The sequence below is a fragment of the Solanum lycopersicum genome, chromosome 7, assembly GCF_036512215.1.
Source record: "Solanum lycopersicum chromosome 7, SLM_r2.1".
Classification (NCBI taxonomy): domain Eukaryota; kingdom Viridiplantae; phylum Streptophyta; class Magnoliopsida; order Solanales; family Solanaceae; genus Solanum; species Solanum lycopersicum.
The window spans coordinates 3688228-3711041 of record NC_090806.1 but is presented as its reverse complement, the minus strand read 5'-3'; the positions used below and the strand labels follow the sequence as shown (position 1 = coordinate 3711041).

The following is a 22814-nucleotide window of genomic DNA, read 5'->3' as shown; positions in this document are numbered from 1 at the left end:
AAATTAGAGGTATTTTCATCTATTCTATCGTAGTTTGAAAGCTATAACATTGTGGTTTTCTTGATGAATAGTGTTGCTCGTTGATTTTTGAATTTATGAATGTTCACAAGTACAAAGATAAATAATAAATATTTTATGTGATGCATAATATATAAATATATTATTTAATATGATCTCAAATAGAGTAATATTTATGTTTTCCAATTTTGAGTGTAAATAAATAGACATCTAAATTGTATAGGGTTGAATAACTAAATACATATATTCTATCTACCGTGATTTAAATCAATTCAAATGTATTTCATATGAAATTATCTTATAAAATGCATAATTTACTTATTTAACTTTATATACGTTTAATGAATCGTTTGATAAGGTATATAAGTGTTTCCGTCAAATTAAGGGCATGTTTGGTCATGCGATACAGTATTGTGATATGGAATTATGAAATGAAATTGAATGTTTTGACATGCGATATGGAATTTTTGTGTTATACATTTTTTCATAAACATAAGAATCTTGTAAAACTATTAAAATAATTTCAATTGTTTATTCAATCTTACCGAATAAACAAAAAATTATAAAATCGCATAATAAATTACTACAAAACTATTTGTTTCTCACTTAAGTAATTATTTTATCAAGTTTTAATTCAATGAAAAAAGTGAACATAAATTGTAGTGAACTAGTTTTTAATATAATCCTCTCATATAATAACGACAATTTTCTTACGTTGAACTTGCATTGCTCGATCATGTGACCGAGAAGACAAACCAACATTGTTGCTTTGAGTTTTTTTTTTTGTTAATATCATCCTCAACTATATTTTCATGATCACAAAACATAAATATTTTATTATTCGTTTTCGCAAATAATTATGTAATACTACACAAGCTATGTGAATTTTCACTTGTGTGTCATAATGGTTCATACCTTGCTTCAGTATTTTGAATCTATTTTTCCAAGCTCCAAATATTTGTTGGGTTGTTTTAAAAAATTATAAACTTGTGTATCAATTTTTCTAAGCTCCGTGATTTTTGGAGAATATGGCATTCCATCTCATGATATGAAATCAACCGATGAATTAAGGTGAAATCGCATGTTCAAACACTGATTCTATCTCACAATTTTATATCGTGATATAATATCGCATGACCAAACAACTACTAAGAATACGATTACAAGTTTGTAGACGACGAGGGTTAGATGATAGGGGAACTTTCATAGCCACTCAAAAAATGACCCAATTATTCTCCGTAGCTATAGTTTGATAATTACAATTTATAGCTACATATCATAAGGAGGAGAGAGGCGAGAGAGAGGACAAAAAATAGGTGAGAGGTGAATTGTATATGTATATCGGTTAGATAATTATATATTATATATATGTATTTATATATATGACAAGTGAGATTGGGAAAAAGATGAGAGAGGTGAGCGAGATTGGGAGTGGGAGGAGAGAGGTGAGCGAGAGAGTGTAAAGAGTGGGAGAGAGGTGAATTGTATATGTATATTAATTAGATAATTATATATATTATACATATGCATTTGTATATATATCAAGAGAGATTGGGAGAGAAAGGAGAGAGGCTAGCGAGAGAGAGCAGAGAGTGGGAGAGCTAAATTGTATATGTGTATTGATTAGATAATTATATTATATATATATTTATTTGTATATTTTTGCGAATTATATATATACAAATATGACTAATTATACCAACTTGTAGTCAACCCACACAAATAATATACAATATTAGTAATTAGTAATAATTATAACAATGATAAATAATTAAATAATATAAATTTATTTAACCGCCTAATTTTCTGAATATAATAATAATAATAATAATAATAATGTATATTAGCTTGTGCTCCATTAAATAGATCAAAGGAAATATTTTGCTTTAAGGAACGCAGAGAGATCTCTTTGAAAGTTGAAGGTCATCAATGGCTACCGCCGGCAGAAAGAGAGGAAGGAAGAAGAAGAAGAAGATGAACAAGAAGATAATCAAACTCACTAAGAAATTCAAAACCACCCTTCAACTCCGCCACCAACACTGTACTAAACTCATACCCCAACTCATCGCCGCCATTTCCTCCGCTTACTCTTTCCTCCGCCGCAATGACCTCAATCTCCTCCCTCATCAATCCCTTGCACTCGAATCCCTAATATCCTCATCCTCCACTTCCATTTCCAACATCGTTTCACTTCTCTCCCTCCCTCCTCCGCCCCCACGCGCTGCTCCACCCCCACGCGCCGCGGTAACCTCCCCGAGCGACGATGACCCAGTACCCGAGTGTTGGTTTCAGCGATTTCTGATGGCTGATTCGGATACCCTTTGGGCTGAAACATTCAATCTGACGAAGCCCTCTTTTACCCTTCTGCTTCGTCTTCTAACGCCTTCGCTTTCTTCACTTTCTGTTCCTCCTAATTACGCTCTTGCTTTGACCCTTTTTCGTCTTGCTCATGGTGCTTCGTATTCTGCTGTTTCGCGACGATTTGGGATTGATTCCCCTACTGCTTGTCGCGTTTTCTACACTGTATGTAAAGCTATTACTGAGAACCTGGGGCATTTGTTTGAGCTCAAGAGTGATATCAATAGGGTTATTGTGGGGTTTGGCTGGATTTCATTGCCTAACTGTTGTGGTGTTTTGGGGATTGAAAAGTTCGAATTGGGTGGTGATGTGCTGGGTGAAAATGGGTTTATGATTGTTCAAGCTTTGGTTGATTCTGAAGGAAGATTCTTGGATGTATCAGCTGGGTGGCCTTCTACTATGAGTCCTGAAACTATTTTACGAAAATCTAAGCTTTATTTGGGTGTTGAGGAATCAAAGGAGTACTTAAATGGTTCATCTTTTGAGCTAAATGATGGCAATTCAATACCTCAGTATATTCTTGGTGAGTCCTGTTTCCCACTTTTACCATGGGTTCTCACACCCTACAGAGGAGAATCCAGCGTCGAAGATGGGGCGGAAGTGGCGTTTAATTCAGTGCATAGAAGAGGAATGCAGTTGGTGGGGACAGCTTTTGGGAGAGTTAGGGAAAACTGGAAGCTTCTAACTAGGAAATGGAATAAGCAATGTATTGAGGCGTTCCCATTTCTGATTGTGACATGCTGTTTGCTGCATAATTTTCTTATCAAGTGTAGTGAAGCAGTGACAGATGAAACCGAGGAGTATCCGAGATTTGAAGAGTTTCCTGTGTTTGATGGAGAGGTTGATGAAAGTGGGAAGAAGATTAGAGACGCGCTTGCCTCGCACTTGTTTAGGGTAAGTCAGAGGGAATGAATTCCGGGTTTATGTTGTTTATGTTATCGTTCTGCTTATCATCTTATAGTGATATGTATATATTAGTCTGATGTTAACTGTTAAGTTGCCCTTGTTAGAAATTTAGAAGCAGTTTGCCTAGTTTTCGCATTTCCAGTTCTCTTTTGGTCTCATGTAGAATCATATGGAAAATTTAGCATTAGCTGCTGATTCAGTATTAGTGTCTTGTGGTTGATGTTCATTATGCTGAATGAATTGTTGATTGCATGCAAATTAAGGAAGGAAAGCCTTCCAACGAAAACAAATACAAGATAGGAGTATAACTCCTATGATTGCACTGACAGAAGAAAGATTAGGGATGCACTTGCCTTGTGTTGTTATTCTTCTTAGCATCTTCGTGTATACATTAGTACGGTGTTAACTTGGCCTAGATAGACAATTAGTTGTAATTTGCCTGTTTTAATATCTCTAGTTCTCTTTCGGTCTCAAGTTCAGTATTTGCCATCTCGTGCTTGATGTTCATTATGCTGAAATGGGCAAGGTAGGAGCATTATAAGTTCTAGTAAGTTTTATGTTAAGGAACAGAAAAGGTAAAGTGAACAATTTTGGCTCCGGATAAGGGCGTTTGGGGAGTGGGATTTATCATATTAAGTTAATGACACAAGAAAGCAATGTTACATTGTTCATGCCTCTTAGAATTCCAATAAGTGTGCAACTCAAGGTACTGCTGCTAAGTCGGAGAACTAAGAGGGCACCACGGAACTTTGGAGCATAACATAATGGTGACTTTATTTACTATTAGGTGAAGCAAATAAGAATATTAGTCTACTGAAAAGGTATAGATATAACATAGAAGAACCTAACAGATTCTAAGAAGAAACTTCAAACCTGAGTTACAAGTGTGTAAAAAGTGTACTAATGTGACATTCTGAGAAATATATTAGGGAACATCATATAACCAAGAAAGATCACTTGTGAGAACATAATGACTTCTGTTTGTGATGCCTCCTGGAAATTTGAATCCTCTTCTTTAGCTCCTCTATAGCGACACGATGGGTAGATTCCTTGGCATTATTCTCTTGTTGCACATTTGTCTTCTTTCTAAGTAAAATGTGGTGATTACATTCATCATATACGTGCCAAATTATGAGCTAAGGTCAAGGTGTTAGAATCCCACAGCAGTTACATATATGGGGCTATAGTCTCCTTATATGGTCTTGGTCGATCTACTTGGTGAAACGGGCACCGTTTTGTAGCCATAGTAGAATTGTGGGATGGGACTTGGAAACCTCAAAGTTACACCAATAAAATCCTCCTACAAAGTGGCTATGGAGATCTAACAGTGAAGATTCAGTTGTGTAGAAAAAAGTGGTGATAGCTAAGTATGGTCTCGGGGGATGTTTGGTACAATATACTAATGCAGTATAACATTATGAAACTTATCCGAAAGGGGCTGGCAAGAGTTCCAGAGTCCATCACGACTGATAGTAGTTGAAAACGGAAGGAAGAAGATCAGGGATTGGATCGATCCATGGCTTGATTTCACTCCGTTGAAGGTAAATTTTCTAGTGATACAGAACAAGTAGATTGTTGTAGTACTTATAGCAGAATGCAGGGACACAGAAGGTCAATATCACTGCTTGTTCAGTGGCTCCTGCCCGTAAGGCACCTCTATCGTGCCCGTCCTTAGCTCTTGGTATATATATATGTGTGTGTGATTTTAGGCGATCCTCACCACTTGAACTATCTTTCGTAATAGAGTTAACTAAGATCCATTAATATGATATTAGAGCATTGGTACATATCAACTAAATCAGGATGTATGTGTAAGACCCCTACTCGTTGTACTTTTACTTATAACGTATGTGTCTTAAAGTTGGCTTCAATACATTGTTTAATTTCACGAGGTACCTACTGCCTCCCGCTGAGGTCAGGTAAACATATTCGTTGTACTTTTTGACATCCAACAATTGATACTTTTTAGATGATGAGATCTAACAATCTCAAAAATAGACACTGCGTTGCCCTATGAAAGGTGTTTTTGAGTATATAACAACACAAAAATAGTTTTTTTTTTCGTAATTGGGGAGAAAGATAAATTATGGTTTTTTTCCATCAAAAGTAGAAGCATAAGCAAAAAAACAGAAAATTAATTTTTCGAAACAAATATATCTTTATCAAAAGTTTCATTTGCAATCTATATCTCATTAACTGTCTTTTTTTGTAGATCTCAAATATTAATTTATTTGTCAGTCTATCTTAAAAATTTTCGAAGTAAAAATCTGAATGGAAGGATAAAGGTATATGTCCAAAAATCTGGGTTCAACCTAGGGATGACAATGAAAGCGGGACGGGTTATGGCCTTATACGGGGCAAGATGGGTTCAACTTTATGCGGGGCGAGTTGAAATAACTTTTTTTGAAGTTTGGCCTTATACGGGGCGAGACGGTTCAACTTTATGCGGGGGCGGTTGACAATGGAGTGAGACCAATTTTGGCCTTATGCAGGGCGAGTTGAAATAACTTTTTTGAAGTTTGGCCTTATACGGGGCAAGATGGGTTCAATTGTAAGCGGGGCGGGTTGAAATGACTTTTCAAAAAATAAACGGAACAAAATAGCTTGAGTTGATGCTCTTTTATTTCTGATTTGTAAAAAAATAATAATTCGATAAACATATTTTGAGACCATAACAACTAAGTTTATGTCATATTCTTTTAAAATTCGAAGATTCTTAGTTGAATTAATTAATCAAATCTGAAGGCAAAGAATTAAAAAAAAAAAAAGAAAACCTCAAAATTGGCCATTATCTCGTGATCTCTCAAGTATTTGCACGTTATAACATTTGTGTAAAATTTCATTTTTATAACAAAACAAAATTTTAAACATTCGGGGGCAGAGCGGGTTGAAAATGAAAGAAAAACTATTTTGCGGGGCGGATCGAAAATTTTGCGGGTTAAGGTTAACATGTCCCAACCTACCCTATCTCATTGTCATCCCTATTCAAACAAAGATATAACTATTCTCGGTAGGGGTCGATTACCCTATTTCATTGTCATTCCTAATTCAAACGAAGGTACAACTATTCTCGGTAGGGGTGGATTACCCTATCCCATTGTCATCCCTAATTCAAACGAAGATACAACTATTCTCGTTAGGGTGGATTACCTTATCCCATTGTCATCTCTAATTCAAACGAAGATACAACTATTCTCGGTAGGGGTGGATTGCCCTATTTCATTGTCATCCCTAATTCAAACGAAGATACAACTATTCTCGGTAGGGGTGGATTACCCTATCCCATTGTCTTCCCTAATTCAAACGAAGATACAACTATTCTCGGTAGGGGTGGATTACCCTATCCCATTGTCATCCCTAATTCAAACGAAGATACAACTATTCTCGGTAGGGGTGGATTACCCTATTTCATTGTCATCCCTAATTCAAACGAAGATACAACTATTCTCGGTAGGGGTGGATTACCCTATCCCATTGTCATCCCTAATTCAAACGAAGATACAACTATTTTAGGTAGGGGTGGATTACCCTATCCCATTGTCATCCCTAATTCAAACGAAGATACAACTATTCTTGGTAGGGGTGGATTACCCTATTCCATTATCATCCCTAATTCAAACGAAGATACAACTATTCTCGGTAGGGGTGGATATAGTTTGGGCCAACCCGAAATTCAAACTAAAATTTAACTCTTTGTTTTGGGATTTTTGAATTTTGGATTCATCTTTAAAATTTATGAATTTTGAATTGGATATCCAAATATTTGAAACTTTATAGTTGTTGCATATGTGATCAATTGGTCATTTTTGAATTGTTTTGTAAAATTAGTGTTTTACTCTTCCCAATAATGACTCCGAGTCATTTTTGAATGAGTTTTGAAAGTGATCTCGAGTTTTGAGTTAAAAAATATGAATCATGGGAATTTCGGAAAATTGAAAGACTAGAGTTATTAAAAATGATTTTCGGTGTATTTTGGAGTTTCGAGTGTTGAATGGAATTTCGTCGATTCCATCAATTTCGAGATGTGAAAATTGATCTAGTCGGAATGCTGATCTAGGAGAATGTCAGTTTTTAATTCAGAGTCTTTTTGAGGATTTGAGGTCCTAAGTTGGAAAATTGTGAAATTTTGGCCTTTGGGTTGATTTCGGTCAACAATTGGGGTTCGGAGGCTCAGATTGGAATTTTGAGTGTTCAATTGAATTAGGGAGGTCTTGCTTGAATTTTCAGAGGTTCGAGCTTGATTTGACCTTTTTAGGCACTATTTTCCTTCCTGTGACTTACACGAGATTCGGGTCAAGGAAACCTCATATTCATAGTTCGATTGTTTCATTGTGTCCAAATGTTGAGTATAGTCCTTACATATATGTGTGTTTATGGGATACTGAACGAATCTCGAGGGTCCTTTTGGAGATTTGAGAGTTGGTTGATATGTTCTTATGTTTGTGTGCTTCGCTTTAGCGCGGGATGACTCACTTTAGCGAGCATTGCTTCAGCAAAGCGATCGTAGTTTTCGCAAAGAGGCTAGGGCCTTTGACCGTCGCGTTTGCGATGGGGATGTCGCGATCGTGACCTTCGCTTCAATGAAGGTCAGTTCGCAAAAGCGAAGATCGGTCCGCTTTTCTGACATAAGGTAGGTTTATGCCTATCATTTCGGGGTTTAAGCTTATTTTTCTCCATTTTGAGTTTTGGAAAATTTGTGAGGGTGATTTTAAGGATATATTTCGTGGTGAATCAATTGGATAAGTCTTTGTAACCCTAAAACTTCAATCCCCTTTAGTCATTTACAGATTTTAACATCAAAATTTGAAATTTTGATTGGCAAATGACAAGGTTTTCAAGGAGTTGAATTCTATATTAAAATGGTGATTATGAGTTGATTTTAATTCCTTTTTCAAAATGGTTTTCACCTGTGTTCCAAATGCCTAGGGTAACGTTTTCAAGTAAAGATTTATGGATTCAAACTTCATTTCCAGAATTGAGTTTTGAGTTGATTTGACCCATTTTTCAAAATGAATGATTTGGATGTTGTTATTTTCATAATCTTATTGTGATTACTTGATTGAAGCAAATTGTGTGGGTTTAGACATTGTTCATAAAGGAAAGGTTGAAGTCTTGGATTGACTTTTGATTTAATTAAGGCAAATGATTTTTAATCCTTGTAAAACTAGTAGAATCATGTGTTTTCCTTCATTGTGTGTGTTGGGAAGTAATGAAAATGAGATAATGTGTTCAATTATTTCACTTGATAGATCTAATGAAAAAGACAACATGTTGATAATTATCTTTTGTGAATTGTCTTGTTGTGGACCTAAACTGTTGATTGATGAAATGTTTTGATGACAATATTGAGGATTTGAATTGCTTGAGTTATTATCTCTGCCTTGTGGTGTGAATTGCTTATTTATATTGATTTATGTGTATCGTGAAGAGACATAGACATGTGATGATTATGTTGAAGGAAATGGTTTCAACTAGTGACATTATATAAAATCGAAGGCAAGTGCTTCTGACTAGTGATACTGATGCCGAGGTCATTGTCGGTAAGTATTATTATAGCCAATGTCATTGTCAGCAAGTGTAATTGATGACAATGTCATTGCCGATGAGTTCCTGGATTATGGGCATTTTCCATGAGTTTCGATTGACATTGTGCATGATAACGTTGAGATTTGTGATTGGTGTACTTGACTATTGTGATTTGATGAACTTGATACTTATGTTAGTTCACACCTATGATTGACATACTTGATACTTGTGATTGATGAATTGTAACTGTTAGACTGCGATTATGGAAACTTGTGGACTGTATTTGTAACTGTTAAACTTACTTGATTTCTATGTTGATTGTAGTTGAGGCAGTTCAATTAGGATGAAAGGAGTACTTGTATTGTAGCTTAGTTTTGCTTTGTTTAGTAGGTTACTTGCTGTGTTTCGTGTATTTTTTATACTCACTCATTATTTCCACACTTGTGCAGGTTCAGAGCTCGATTATGTCTGATTGTTCTTCTTCTACTACTCACATCTGAGGGTATGTTCAGAGATAGCTGCTTTCCATTCTAGCGGACTCTCTTGATCTTTACTTTATGTTTTGTTCTATTCAAGAAACAAAGATTATGAAACCCGTACTTATCTTTCAAATATGTATTAATACATTAATGACTTGTAAACATAACAACCGTGTACTGGGGTTATGCTAGAATGACTAAGTTTTCTGCTCTTACATTATTATTCTCTTACTTTCTGCGTTTCTTTCGTATTTTTGGGTTTGAGGCTAACTTGTTTTGTTGGATAGATGAGTTCCATCACGTCTATTTTTGGGTCATGACAATATCGGATCAAAACTTTTACCTTGTGTACACCCAAAAGATAGCAGCTCCGAGTTTTTCTTTTCACTAAATGAATCGATTTTTATACCTTATATTTCAACCTAATCATATTATATACACCAATTATTAAAAAGTTAAAAAGATTATATCATATGTCCTTTCAATTATATATATAATGAATAACATTTTATGATTTGATTGATTATCGTTAAAGGATATTATTTTCATTTCTAGTATATTTTTTTGGGTTAGACTAATATATATAAAATGAAAAGTGTTTCATTAAGTAAATAAAGTTTAATACACGATAAAGTAATCTCAATCATTGTTAGAAGTAGAAAATTATACATTCTAAGAAATAAACTAGATGTAAATTAATATAGTTAGTTATTACGACTTGCTTTAAAGGTTCAAAAATAAAAAATTAAAGTCGAGTGTAACAATCTTTCACTTTTCATTCATATCATATTCAAAACTTAAACAAAAAATATTTAATTTTATTTCGATTAATAGCCTATCACAATCTTCCTTCTTTATCCGCTATTTAAAAAAAAGGCAAAGGGCAAACTAATAAATATTTTTTCCTCCTTGTCTATGGTCCCCTACCCATATTGAAAAGTTTAGAATTTAAAGTGCTATATTTTTGTGAGAATATTTGGTTGCCTAACATTTATAACAAACAAATAAATTATTAATGTTATATATAAATTTTTTTTAAAAAAATTGCATGGGATCTCACTTCAAAAGCTATTAAAAAAAAAGGAAAATTACATGGGATGGCAAACATTCCTAAGTAATTATATAATAAGGGTATAGTTTAATTTATTTACTTTCTATAATTATAGTTTTTTTTTTGCTATAATTAATGGGGTCCACCACCTATTCTTAAACCAATAGTATAAAAACCTTTTTTTTTAATTTGTATATAATTTTACACAAAACAATATTATCTCTCCTATTCATATTCCACCTTTTTCTCCTACAATAAATACGTCTATCCGATTTGAATTTCAAACTGTCAAAAATTCAATTCCTCCCTCCCGAAGTTGAATTCAATTTTCGCAGATACTCCTAAATTTTAGTCGTTTTCCTTATTTTTCCTTATTCAACAATTGTATATGTATTGTGTTTCTTATGTTTTTTCATATTTTTTGGGTCTAAATAATCGATTGTTTGTTCTTATTAGATCACAAATTATTCACAGAATGAATGAATCATCTTCATCTATGAGGATTACCAGAAGTATTCCATTGCATGTCAATTTTGTATGTGTCTGTAGATTTGATTATTTTATACATACTTTAAGTTATGTATAATGAATAATATACTAAGTTTTAATAGAGGTAGTAGTGGATTGTATATTAAAAGCTCCATATTATTTTTATTTTTATATACATATACAAAAAGTAATTGGATTTAGTTATAGAGATGGGAAAATTTCATATATGATTATAATTTGTATATTTTACTAGTTATATACAAATTATTAAAGTTTGTATATATTAAGTTTATATATTATTGTAGTGTATACAAAGTCATTTAGACAGTTGTATATATTTCCATGTTTAACTACCATATTCATGTACACATATTAATATACAAAAAAGATAAGTTTGTATATGTATACAAAAGAAACGTAATTACAAATGTTTCTTTCTAATATACAAATACTATATCAAAAAAAGTATATAATTGTATCATATGAATTTTCTTCTTTAAATTTTTTTATATTTTTGAAATAAGTTTTCAAAAGCAAACACTTACGTTATGGCTATATACAATTATCACAAACGAAAAGTATATAATTATATCCTACGAAAAGTATATAATTGTATCTTATCAACAAAAAGTATATAACTGTATACTACGAAATTTCTTCTTAAAAAATTTATATATTTTTGAAACCAGTTTTCAAAAGAAAAACACTTACGATATGGCTATATACAATTATCACCACAATAACGAACGCACATACATCAAAATTTGTAAATCCAATAGAACATTGTATAAATATTGCAATAATAAACATGAATTTTCATCCAATGAATGATTACCTGTATTCAATTATAAAGAAAAACAAAAAAAATCGATGTACTGCTGTTTCATAAATAGCAGAAACAAGTTTATCTTGTGTTTCAATTGCTGTATACTTCTTATTTTTTGAAAAAAAATGAATTTGAATGTTTACCTTAAATTATGGACGTTTACCTTAAATTACGACATTATCTAAATTTATTGTTAGCATATTTAACGCTTCAGTTACAAACCACTTATTATAAAATAAAATTGTATAAATAAAAAACAAAAAAAACCTTATATACAAAATTAAAGATACCTAAAATAACTAAACTATACCCATAGCCATATATGAAATTTTCCCAAAAAAAAAGGTCTTAATGGACCCATAAATGACCCAAAAATAATCAACATTATGGTTAGATGTCAAATTCAAACACTAGCTCCTCTTAGTTATATGATATATCTATCTATCTATCTATCTATATATATATATATATATATATATATATATATATATATATATATATATATATATATATATATATATATGGTCAACCATGATAAAGAATTAAAAATATATATATATAAAAGTACTGATTTGATATGGATCCTAACTTGATTGTTTTATTACATTTATTTGTTAAAAATATAAAAAGAAAATCATTTTTTTTCTCAAAAAACAAGATTTATTATTAAATTTTAAACCAAACATTAGGAAAAAGTTTTTTTTTTTTTGGTTCCAAAAGAAGAAGAAAAGGTGTACAGTGTCTTAATCAAGCTAGTGTATTTTGCTTTGTGAGGACTATCTTGAGGGTTTGCCATGTGAGTAGTAATTACTTGCCCTTTTCAATAAAAACAACTCCTTTGTAGGTATAGGGGCATGTGGTTGTTAGCACTTAGCAATTTCCCATCAATTACACTATAGTACAATTATAGATATGTCCAATTGGAACATTTTCCCATCGATAAAACGTAGCGTATAAGTCAGTTTACGTACACACTAACATATCAAAACTTCGTTAGATGAGAAAGAAATCAAGTAGCATTTTGTCTCTGGCGAAAGTTAGGTCATATACAATACATCTCAAGTTTTCCATGATATCTAAGTTTTGGCAAGTTTATGTCTACTTGTGTATGAAATGCAAGTAAAAGAAAAAAAGTAGATGAGATAGGATACAGATGAAATAAATTCTCTTGAGAAAAATAGGTGATTTTTTATAATTGAATTTAAAACTATATTAAAACCAATTTCAATGAGGTCTAACTACCTAATTTTCAAGCAAACCAACAACCTAATGAATTTTTATGACTCTTTATTTAGCTACCTATCATCTTTACCCACTACAACAAAAATAACTTTTAGCGGCATTAAATATTGACTCTAATAAAGAGTGTTAAAGTCTTTATCGGCATAGTCGCTAAAGGCTTTAGGAACATATACAAAGAGTGATATTTACCGCTAAAAATACATATTTAGCGGCAATTAAGAATTAAATATCGCTAATGATCATTTTTGTTACAGTGACCCACCACTATATTTTGGTTTCCTTTTCAAACTCATTTACTTGCTCTTGACCTTTTCCACCTTCCTCCCCCTATCTATTTAGTGGGGATAGACACAAGTGAGCTTTATTTCCCCCTTTTTTTCTTTTAGGTGGGGTTTCAAATTGCATAATATATGTCTCATTAGTTACATAACTTACTAGCAAACATGAAGAACATGGATTGGTATTCTTGGTTATCCAAGAGTAGCCTTGATCAAGAACTTATCTATGAGTATGGTCTTGTTTTTAGTAGAAATGAGCTTCAAAAGGAGGACTTGATTTACTTCAATCATGAGTTCCTTCAAAGTATGGGGATAATTGTAGCCAAACATAGGCTAGAGATTCTAAAATTGGCTCGAAAGGAAGGCGGAGGCGGAATCGGAGGAGGAGGAACAAGTTCATCATCAAATGGTCTTTCAAGACTTGTTTTGGCAATCAACAAAACCAAGAAGCTACTTGCCAAGAACTTGAGCAAGCTCAGTATACACAGAGTTTCGACTCGTCTAGCTCTCTCCGAGCTCAAACCTTATCGAACACAATGGACCGGAGCACTAAGGAAGCTCGAGAGCTCGAAGGAAGAGAAAGCCATAGTCACAACAAGAAGCATGATAATGAACTCAGGACCACTAGACAGAAGAATGCAAGACAAATTTATGGCCACCAACAGAAATCTGAGTGCCTCAGGTCCTCTAGATGGGAGAGTACTTCAAGAAAAGTTGATGTACCCTAATAGAAGTCCAATGAAGTCTGGTCCATTGGACAGAAGATACAAAGACAGTGCTGTTTATCCAAGCAGAATCAATAAATCTGGACCATTGGATGCAATGGGATATAATAGCCCAAGAGTTAATCACTATAATCAAGAAATGATGCCTGACGATGGAGTTATCTACTCACAATGGTCTTTAATGTTTCAAGATATGAAGCCCACTTGACAACTCATATGAAGCTTTCATCTTGTAAGACTTGCTGCAAATTAAAGTATCCTAGGTTAGTATGTTTGTGTGTGTTTTACAACTGTGGTGTCGGTCCGGGGCCAGCTTTTTGCACACCTCGACTAATTCCACGAGATACCTACCACCACCACAATCACCTAGTTTAGTAAAGAGTGCATTTTAAAGGTATATGGCACACAAGCATGGGGTTTGCTGTCTCAACAAATCCTTGTTCTGTTGTAACCTTTTTTTCTGCATTTGTGTACTTTGAAAGTCTTGAACTTTAATATCAAATATGTATGATGGTTGTTTCATATTGAACAGAAAAATGAATTTTTAAGATCTAGTATCCTGAATCTTCCCAAGAGATCAACGCAACAACATACACAGTGTAATCTCACAAGTGGGGTCAAGGGAGTTTGGAGTGTACGCTGACCTTACCTCTTCCTTGTGATTCCGATAGACCTGTTTCCAATATACCCTCGACTCAAGTAAAAACATTACAAAGTAGTTCGAGAAAAGAATAGAAGCCAAGAAAAAATGTCAAAGAAAGCATACTAAAAAGAAACAAAGAGCAATACAGAGCTACCAAAAAGAAAGCTCAATCAACTACAAGTATATATGCAATAAAAGACTAACAGAAAGAATTCTAGTTAATCCATCAACACTTTAAAGGTCACTTTTGGTATCATTCCATTTCCATTAGCATCTTTCAAGTGAAGGCTATGCTAATTCCTTTTCTTCTTCACTCATGTAATGTTAAGCAATATGTATATATATGATCAAGTTCGAGTTTTCCAATCGATGAAAGACATTAAAGATAAACAGCAGGACCCAGAACCAGCATGATTTCAGGGTAAACTACATGCATAGTGAAAGGGATCTTCCTGCGAGTTTATTCTACAAAAGAGTTGGAATGATGGGGGGACTTGATAACGACTTTCACATGGAAAACTTTTTTGATACTGAAAAAGACAGGGTTCATGTCATTCCAAAGGCACCAAAACTTACCAGAATTGAGCTTTATCCATAAGCATAGGCCATTAGAAATTCAAATCACATAAAGCAATTCAAATTCATAAACATAACTATAGACTTCATTGAATTAAAATACAAATGGTGTATAAGATCAACTCATCTTTACATAAATATGCTTCCGTAGTAATGCTTCCTTTGATCTGTTGATAACTAAATCTCAGATTAGTTCTGATAACTGTAGTATATTCTTCAGTATCAGTCTAGTTCCATGCTTTTTCTAGCTATCGAGAACATCAGAAACTATCTCCCAGTTTCCTTTGAAGCATATACCCGATGTAATGTATTGTATCATCGGAACAGTTTTCATAGCATTTAGATGTAAGTCTTAAGGGGGAAATGATACAAAGATTGTATAACCATTTGGGGATGGAGTGGAAACAAAGTAGATGCTTTATAACTTGATGTATCAAGTGTTACAGTAGTTTACGCATCTATGTGCAAGATGCTACATTGTGGACACACCCTAACAAAGCTAAAATTTTCAAACATATCATACAAATGACAACAATTATCGTAAATATCATACTATCCGAAATTTGAACTCACAGGCGATTACTGATGGATGTGCTTCCCTTTATAACATTAGCACATGACGTGGGTTAAGCTTTTTCAAGATACCTCAATGACTTGAACTTTGAGGTAGCCGAAAGGATCCTCCAGCATAAAGCATTTGATAAACAGGTCTTATTCTCATGGTAAGAACAATACTAAGCACTGTGCCGAGACCACATACTCCAGCCAGAATTAGGAAGGTGACTCTAAAGCAATCAGGACCCAAGCAAGTAGCAGAATGCTGCTTCGCTGCCTCATTATCATAGAGATACCCAGCAAGGAGACCGGAGAAGAGATAAGCACCTAAGGGGTTCCCTAGCGACATAAAATTGAAAATTATACCAAAATGCTTGAGACCAAACAACTCAGAGGCTGTTGGGACCATCGTTGTAAATTGAACACCATAGCAGACTCCTAGTAATGCTGTCGCGGCGTATAAGGTACCATTAAGTGCAGAAGCAAACAGAAGGTAGGTAATGATCATTACTACTTGCGTACATGTCATCCAAACTGTTCTAGGCACTGCTTTTAACCTGTGTTGCAAATCAAACAAGAAGCAATTAGATCGGTGCTAGTATTACAACAATGAAACACTATAACTGAAACAAGCAGCCTACTTAATCATTTTCAAGCATCTTCAATAAGTTACCTCATCCATAAATTGCTTTTGAATATCCTATGGGAGATGCTTGGATAAAAGATGTTGTCCTTTCAATTTTATTGACAAAAGCATAAAGTTAACAGTAGCAATAACTGCTTAACTAATTAATTTGGGCTAAGTTTTAAGCAAAGAAACCACCTATCATCATTTCCTTTCTACTTCATTTTTCCATTGGTTGAAAATAATTCAGTCAAAAAAGAGGGATTAATCGCCTCGGTGTAGTTCGTAAAGTTGTTTTCATGTGACCAGGATGTCATGAGTATTGGGTTCGAGCAGCGGAAAAAACCTTTTGTAGAAATGCAGCATATGCCTATGTAAAATAGACCCTTGTAGTCCAGATCTTCCCTGGACTCCGCACATAGCGGGAGTTTAGTGCAGGGGGACTGCCCTTTTCACTTAATACCAGATTCGCATGGTGTAAGGCTCAAACTTGTGACCCTATGTCACAAATCCCTCAACCTTTGCCATTTGAAATTGAGACTCGGGGGCAACAAGAGGGGATTAATACAAATATTAACTAAGAGGTTGAAAGATCACACCTGACAAAATATTCTGAAATAACTCCTCCACCAAGACGACCAACAAAGTTGCAGAAGCTGAAGAGTGATAGCAGGATCTTTGTATCATGAAGCCCTTGAGCTATTCCGATTTGCGCCAGATTATTGAGAACAGTAACACCAGAACCCACACCGAAAAAATAAACCAAAAACAAAAGCCAGAAATCTGCCTTAACCATAGCTTCAGTGAACTTGAAATCTTCACCTCTTCTTGGCCTCCTCTTTTTCTTTATTGCACCTTCCCCCTCAGCCAGAAGCATATCCACTTCAGAGATTTCATCTCCCTCTTGAAAACTTCCTAGGTTTGCTGATGATGATAATGGTGTTAACAAGGGTTCTGAGTTCTCTGCACTGCTATTGTCTTGGACTGATACATCGGACACACCCAGTTTGCCACGGTTGGAGGGATAAAAAGTCATCTTCACAGGAATGGCTAGCGGAGCCATTAGAAGGACCACCATGATAATGAGAAAAGTGTAAGAAACTAAGACATTTAAAGAAAATACATCTTCCAAAATTGTTGTTGTTAATACATAGATACCGAGAACAATACTAGCTACTTGGACAAACAAAAAGTGGTATGATTCTGAAGAATCTTCGCCTAAAGATGGTGTACAAGGCCTAATAAAGTACATCATTAACAAACTTAAAGCAGGAACCCCTAGTGCAAGGAACAGCAAGAGCTTAGATGAAGAATTGTGAAGCAATGCACTGTAGACTTCTGTATACACTGCAGCGCTGAGCCCTCCATAGCCTTTAAGAATCCCAGCAACCGTGCCTCGGCTTAGAGGAAAGTTTCTCATATTAGTCACAAGCACAGTTGTGCTGAACCAAGCACTACTATTCGTGGCCACACAGAGTGCAATCCATAACTGTCAAACCATGAAGTACAACATTAACTCTTGAAACCATAAGTAGTGTCAATGAGAGGATTCAGGCAATAATGATTGGAAACAGTAGGAAATTTTTAAACCTGAAAATGATTATTGAGCATCAGAGGGTACAACTTCACCAAGCAGCAGTGAACAACTTAAAAGACAACATGGAACAGTTCTATAAATTAAACCATGGTAATCGGTGTTACTGGCTGAGCCTCAATCGACAAAAGTGACAGGTGTATCAATCCAAGCAGAAAAAACAAGATCAGAAAAAAAGGATTCAGCTTCTAAGAAGAATAAAAATAAAAGATACCAGCTGGGACATATTCTTAATTGTTAGCAGTGGTCAAGCACCATTCGCTTCATGAAATGTAATACTCCCTCCATTTTCAAAAAGTGCCGCTTTCCTTTTTTGGCAATTCTTTAGTTCTAACTTTCCATGTGGCAATGTTTAAGTCCACACATTTTGGTAAATTCTACCTATCTTCAGTTTAAGACAGCACGATCCAAAAGTCTTCTTTACTTTCTTAAACTTCATGTCGAGTCAAAACCAGACCAACAAATTGAAATGGATGGACAATTTCAAGTAAGAAACTTAAGCTAATTTTCTTTCATGTCAACCATAATCCTGATAGATGAACCGGAGTAAATAGGTCTACTTACAGAAAACTAATTATAGGTAGGAAGTTGCTATGATTTCACAAAACTTATTCAGACACCATTTTCAAACGTGAAAGTCATGGTGCAAAGAACAATTTTGCAATTCCTTCAGCTACCACAACGTGCATCGATCAATTTTGGAGAATCATTACCTATAATAACTGATCTTTCTGAAATTTGTGTACTAATAATGATCTCTTTGATTTACAACCAAACATATGCCACTTAGAGATGCACCAAATCAATCTCTTCCCAACAAAATTGGATTACATTACAACAATATACCCCGTGTAATCCCACAAGTGAGATATTCGGAGGGTAGTGTGTACAAAATCCTTACCCTATCTTAGCAGGAAATTGGATTTCACTAGTAGCCAAGGGTGTGACATAATGTCAAGAAGTGGTTTGAGCATCATGAGGTCTCAAATTCAAATTCCGAGACAAAAATACTATGTGATTACTTCTCATCCATTCTAATCTTAGATGGATAAAGTTACCTAGTACATGTTGACAGCGGGAACAAACTATCTCTCAACCCCCCCCCCCCCCCCCCCCCTCCAAAGCTAATCCAATCACCTCAAAACAGTGAAACAAGATTCCAATTGCAAATAAATAGACCAAACAACATGCAATGTCCTATAAATGAAACATTTTCAAAAACATCAATCAAAGATTAGATCTTTAACAAAAAGGAAGAATCTTTACCATCCAATAAGGCAAGTTCTGAACAGTCTGACTAAGTGAAAGCCAAAGAACTCCATAACCAAAGAAACAAGAAAAAGAACCAATTAACAGAACAACCCAAGGTGGAAACTTGTTACATACAAGTCCAGGAATAAGTCCAACATTTTCACCTATATCATTTGCCACTCCAAGCATAGTTAGCTGCTGCTGATTAAACCCCAAAACAGATTTCAAAGAATGAGAGTAAAGGGGGAAATTGTATGCATTCCCAGATGCTATTTGTAACCATACAGCAGCTCCTAATCCTACCCATGGTGGCCTTGTACCACCCTTAACATTCACCATTTTCTTGGACCCTTTTGAATCTTTTCAAGGTTTCCAAGATTCCTTTTTTTGATCATAAAGAAGAGTTTTTTACAAGAATTAGAAGGGAAAAAATGAAAAGATTGGATTTTATATTTGTATTTTTGAGGTTTGATGAGATCACCTTGGGGGGGTGGGGGGTATGGATCTTGCAGGATGTTTTTGTCTGAAGTGTGGTGTGTCCAAAATAGAGAAAAGACTAACATATATAATACCAGGTTTCTTTAGATCTGCGTAGTCTCGATATCTATATTAAAATTCGAATATATTTTAAATTTATATAATATATGATTCTATTTTAAAAGAATATTTTCTATTGAATCTAAGATTCAAATTTAAAATCTCTAATCAATATACGAGTACTGTACTACATCATATGATTGGTGATTTATATTGGATTTGTGTATGCTTTCCTATCTCGTTAGCGGAGTGTACTTTATTTTAGTTTATTTATCTTATTTTGATTCGACATGAGATTTAAGAAATAAAAAAATAATTATAAATTTTATGATGTTAAAATAAAATATATTAAAAATAATTTTAATTTTATAATTTTAAACTAATCATGTGAAAAATAGAATTAAAAAGTTATTAAAATGACAAAGAAATACTATTTTTAAATCAAAAATATCATTTTGCTACAAACAAATTGAAATAAGAAAGTATTTAATTTAAAGTTACTTAATTTGTACATAAAATCTAATTCATTAGAATTTAATATTTTCATTATGAAATATAATTATCTGCATTAGAATTATACTAAAAATAAATCTATATTTATTTACTTTTTAAAAAGTAAAAATATGGAGTACTATATTGGGAATTAATTATTTGCTTGAGATATGTGTTACTAATAATTTTGTCAACTTTTGACTACTTTAATTGTGAGTTAGTCGTAATCTAAGAAGCATAAAAAAAATAAAAATAAATTAACAGGAGCAGCTCAAGCATATTAACGGCTTAAGATAAAAATTAAATTTAAATATGTCAAATTTTTCTAATAATTTCTTTATTTTCATAAAAAATTTATTTTTTCTACAAATAATATCCAATATTTATTAAAAAATAATAACGTATAACCTATTATTATTAAAAATGAGACCCTTTAAATTTGAGAGCTTAAGACACATTTTTTTTTAACACTGTTGAACCACCCCCACATATCAAGACATCAGATTATAAAGATCCATTTTCTTTATTTCAAGAAAAGGAGTAAATAAATATTTAAATAAGTGGGCCAATTTAGAGTATTATTTTAAATATTTCATCACCAAATCAAGCACGTAACTCTTATTAAAGATTTAATTATTTTATAGTTAGAGATCCATATGTTTTTGTTTCATATGTAACATTAGTTTATCAAAATATTCTTTTAAAAAAAATATATATATATAATAAACTATATCTTCAAGTTTATAAGTGACTCAATTTGTAAAAATTTCTATCTTCGTCATTACTTACGAAGAGAACAACGAGTTAGATAGTATCATATTTCAAATGCGGAGCTACTCTTATATGACCTAATTTATGATATTTGAATGTGACATTACTCATTAGTACTATTTCTTACTTGTATAGTAGTGTCAATATTTATGACTAATTAATTTAGTGTGTTTTCGATATGTTGGTGAATGTTTTTTATGAAAAATATTTTATTATATTTGATTTGTAAATAAAAAGTGTTATTTTAAAAATATTTATATTTAATTCAGACCAATATTATAGAATGTAAAAATTAAAATAAGGTATATTTGATGAATAAAGAGTACATAAATTAATATGAAATGGACACCAGAAAAGGTAATTTTTGTCGTGATAAAAAAATATTTTTCTCTATACTAAACACGCTCTTAAAATAATAAATGACGATGGTTGAGAAAAATAAAATTTTACATCATTTAACAAAGTTGAAGGAGGTTTTTGAACTTGTTTACTTGTGAATTAAGCCTATCATTATTATCGCTAGTCAAAACATAAACCTAACTCACTCAATAACAATAAAGGTAGGTAAAATCTCAATTATTATAGAATGAAGAATTAAGTTTATTGCAAAAATTCAAGATCAGATTTAGATTCCTTGTCACTTTATATAATAATATTGACGTTAATTTGTGTTCAATTTGTTATCTTCTATTCCGATTGATATTTGAATATTAAATAACTTTGTTTCTAAAAAAATTTAGATTAACATAATAAATCACTTAATATCTAAGAATCCAAAATTATTCTAATCAAATTGGCAAACAATATGATGCAAAAATATATTATGTGATAACCTTTAAAGATTCTAAATCCAATTAATTTCACATGACAATTTTTAATCTATTGATATATTCTTTGTCTAAACTTTTGGAACTTTGTGGGGTTCAAGTGACATGTATCAATTAGTTTATGAAATGATTTTGAATTAATAATAATAAAAAAACCTATTTCTTTTTTCTTTTTTTCTGTCTAGATTGAATCTTAAGATTTCTTAATAATTATTTTTTAAAAAAATTATATTTACCTTTCACTGCACAAAGAAGGTTTAAATTTCTGTCATAAATTACTTCTTTTATGATTATAAATTTTTTATCGAGCGTAAAATGAGAAGTCTAAAGTGAATTTATTATTAAATATATATAAAAAAAGATTGTTTTTTTAGATTGATCATTGAAGTCTTTAAAAAATTATTTATACTCAATAAATTTAATATGAAAATCTTTAAAAGTTAAATCAAATATCTTAGAATCGGATTTCCATTCTTTGTTTAACGAAAGAAAGCAACTTTTTGTTTAGAAAAATGACATATTCAATAATATCATCAATGAAATTTAAGAAGAACAGAGTGTATGTATATTTTATTTTTACTTTTTTAACGTATAGAAATTGTTTTCAAATAATTTTTGACTTAAATTGTATAATCTAAATGATCTCACAAGTATAGTCTGAAGAGACTAGAATGTACGTAAAATTTTATCACTTTCGTAAAAGTAGATAGGTTGTTTTGCGCGCGAAAGACTCTTAGTTAAAGTGCAGCAAATCAAATACAAAAAAAAAAAATATAGCGACTAACAAAAAAAACAATGCAAAATTTTAAAACTAAAAAGCACAAAAATAAAATAATATGATAATCAAAATAAATTAACGATAAAAGATGATAAATATCGAAAGTAAAAGCTACAATAATACGACTAGTACAACAATAAATCATTAAACTTAAACTCTTAAAAAATACAAAAACACTTTATTATCTATCATATTCTATCCTAATTCACGTTCTCCGCACCTCTTGTATATGGGACACATAGATAAGACACAAAGTAGTGTCTGGAT

At 32.7% G+C, this 22814-nt stretch overlaps 3 protein-coding genes across 4 annotated transcripts; 2 read left to right on the top strand and 1 right to left on the bottom strand.

Annotated features, from left to right (window-relative positions):
• Positions 1 to 1853: 1853 nt before the first annotated feature.
• On the top strand, positions 1854 to 9502 carry LOC101255505 (protein ALP1-like). Of its 2 annotated transcripts, none has more exons than XM_069299867.1 (2): positions 1854 to 3270; positions 9258 to 9502. In XM_069299867.1, the coding sequence occupies exons 1-2, from the start codon at positions 1948 to 1950 to the stop codon at positions 9306 to 9308; spliced, it is 1374 nt and encodes a 457-aa protein (XP_069155968.1). In that variant the 5' UTR covers positions 1854 to 1947; the 3' UTR covers positions 9309 to 9502. The 2 variants fall into 2 exon arrangements, with proteins under 2 accessions (XP_069155968.1, XP_069155969.1); XM_069299868.1 differs by lacking the exon at positions 9258 to 9502 and adding an exon at positions 5495 to 6696.
• A 3694-nt stretch (positions 9503 to 13196) lies between these two features.
• On the top strand, positions 13197 to 14446 carry LOC101257978 (uncharacterized). Its single transcript, XM_004242976.4, has one exon. It carries the CDS (start codon positions 13339 to 13341, stop codon positions 14104 to 14106), a length of 768 nt encoding a protein of 255 aa, XP_004243024.1. The 5' UTR covers positions 13197 to 13338; the 3' UTR covers positions 14107 to 14446.
• Positions 14447 to 15516: 1070 nt separating this feature from the next.
• Positions 15517 to 19859, bottom strand: LOC101255210 (protein NUCLEAR FUSION DEFECTIVE 4-like). Its single transcript, XM_004242673.5, has 3 exons — positions 19158 to 19859; positions 16897 to 17786; positions 15517 to 16229 (listed from the first exon to the last, which is right to left on the bottom strand). Exons 1-3 carry the CDS (start codon positions 19479 to 19481, stop codon positions 15764 to 15766), a joined length of 1680 nt encoding a protein of 559 aa, XP_004242721.2. The 5' UTR covers positions 19482 to 19859; the 3' UTR covers positions 15517 to 15763.
• Positions 19860 to 22814: the final 2955 nt, after the last annotated feature.

Coding starts and splice junctions, on each gene's coding strand:
- LOC101255505 (XM_069299867.1), top strand. CDS start 1,948: ATGGCTACCGCCGGCAGAAAGAGAGGAAGGAAGAAGAAGAAGAAGATG. Junction 3,271..9,257: donor TTGCCTCGCACTTGTTTAGG/GTAAGTCAGAGG, acceptor ACACTTGTGCAG/GTTCAGAGCTCGATTATGTC.
- LOC101257978 (XM_004242976.4), top strand. CDS start 13,339: ATGAAGAACATGGATTGGTATTCTTGGTTATCCAAGAGTAGCCTTGAT.
- LOC101255210 (XM_004242673.5), bottom strand. CDS start 19,481: ATGGTGAATGTTAAGGGTGGTACAAGGCCACCATGGGTAGGATTAGGA. Junction 17,787..19,157: donor AGAACTTGCCTTATTGGATG/GTAAAGATTCTT, acceptor ATGGTTTGACAG/TTATGGATTGCACTCTGTGT. Junction 16,230..16,896: donor ATTTCAGAATATTTTGTCAG/GTGTGATCTTTC, acceptor TTTGCAACACAG/GTTAAAAGCAGTGCCTAGAA.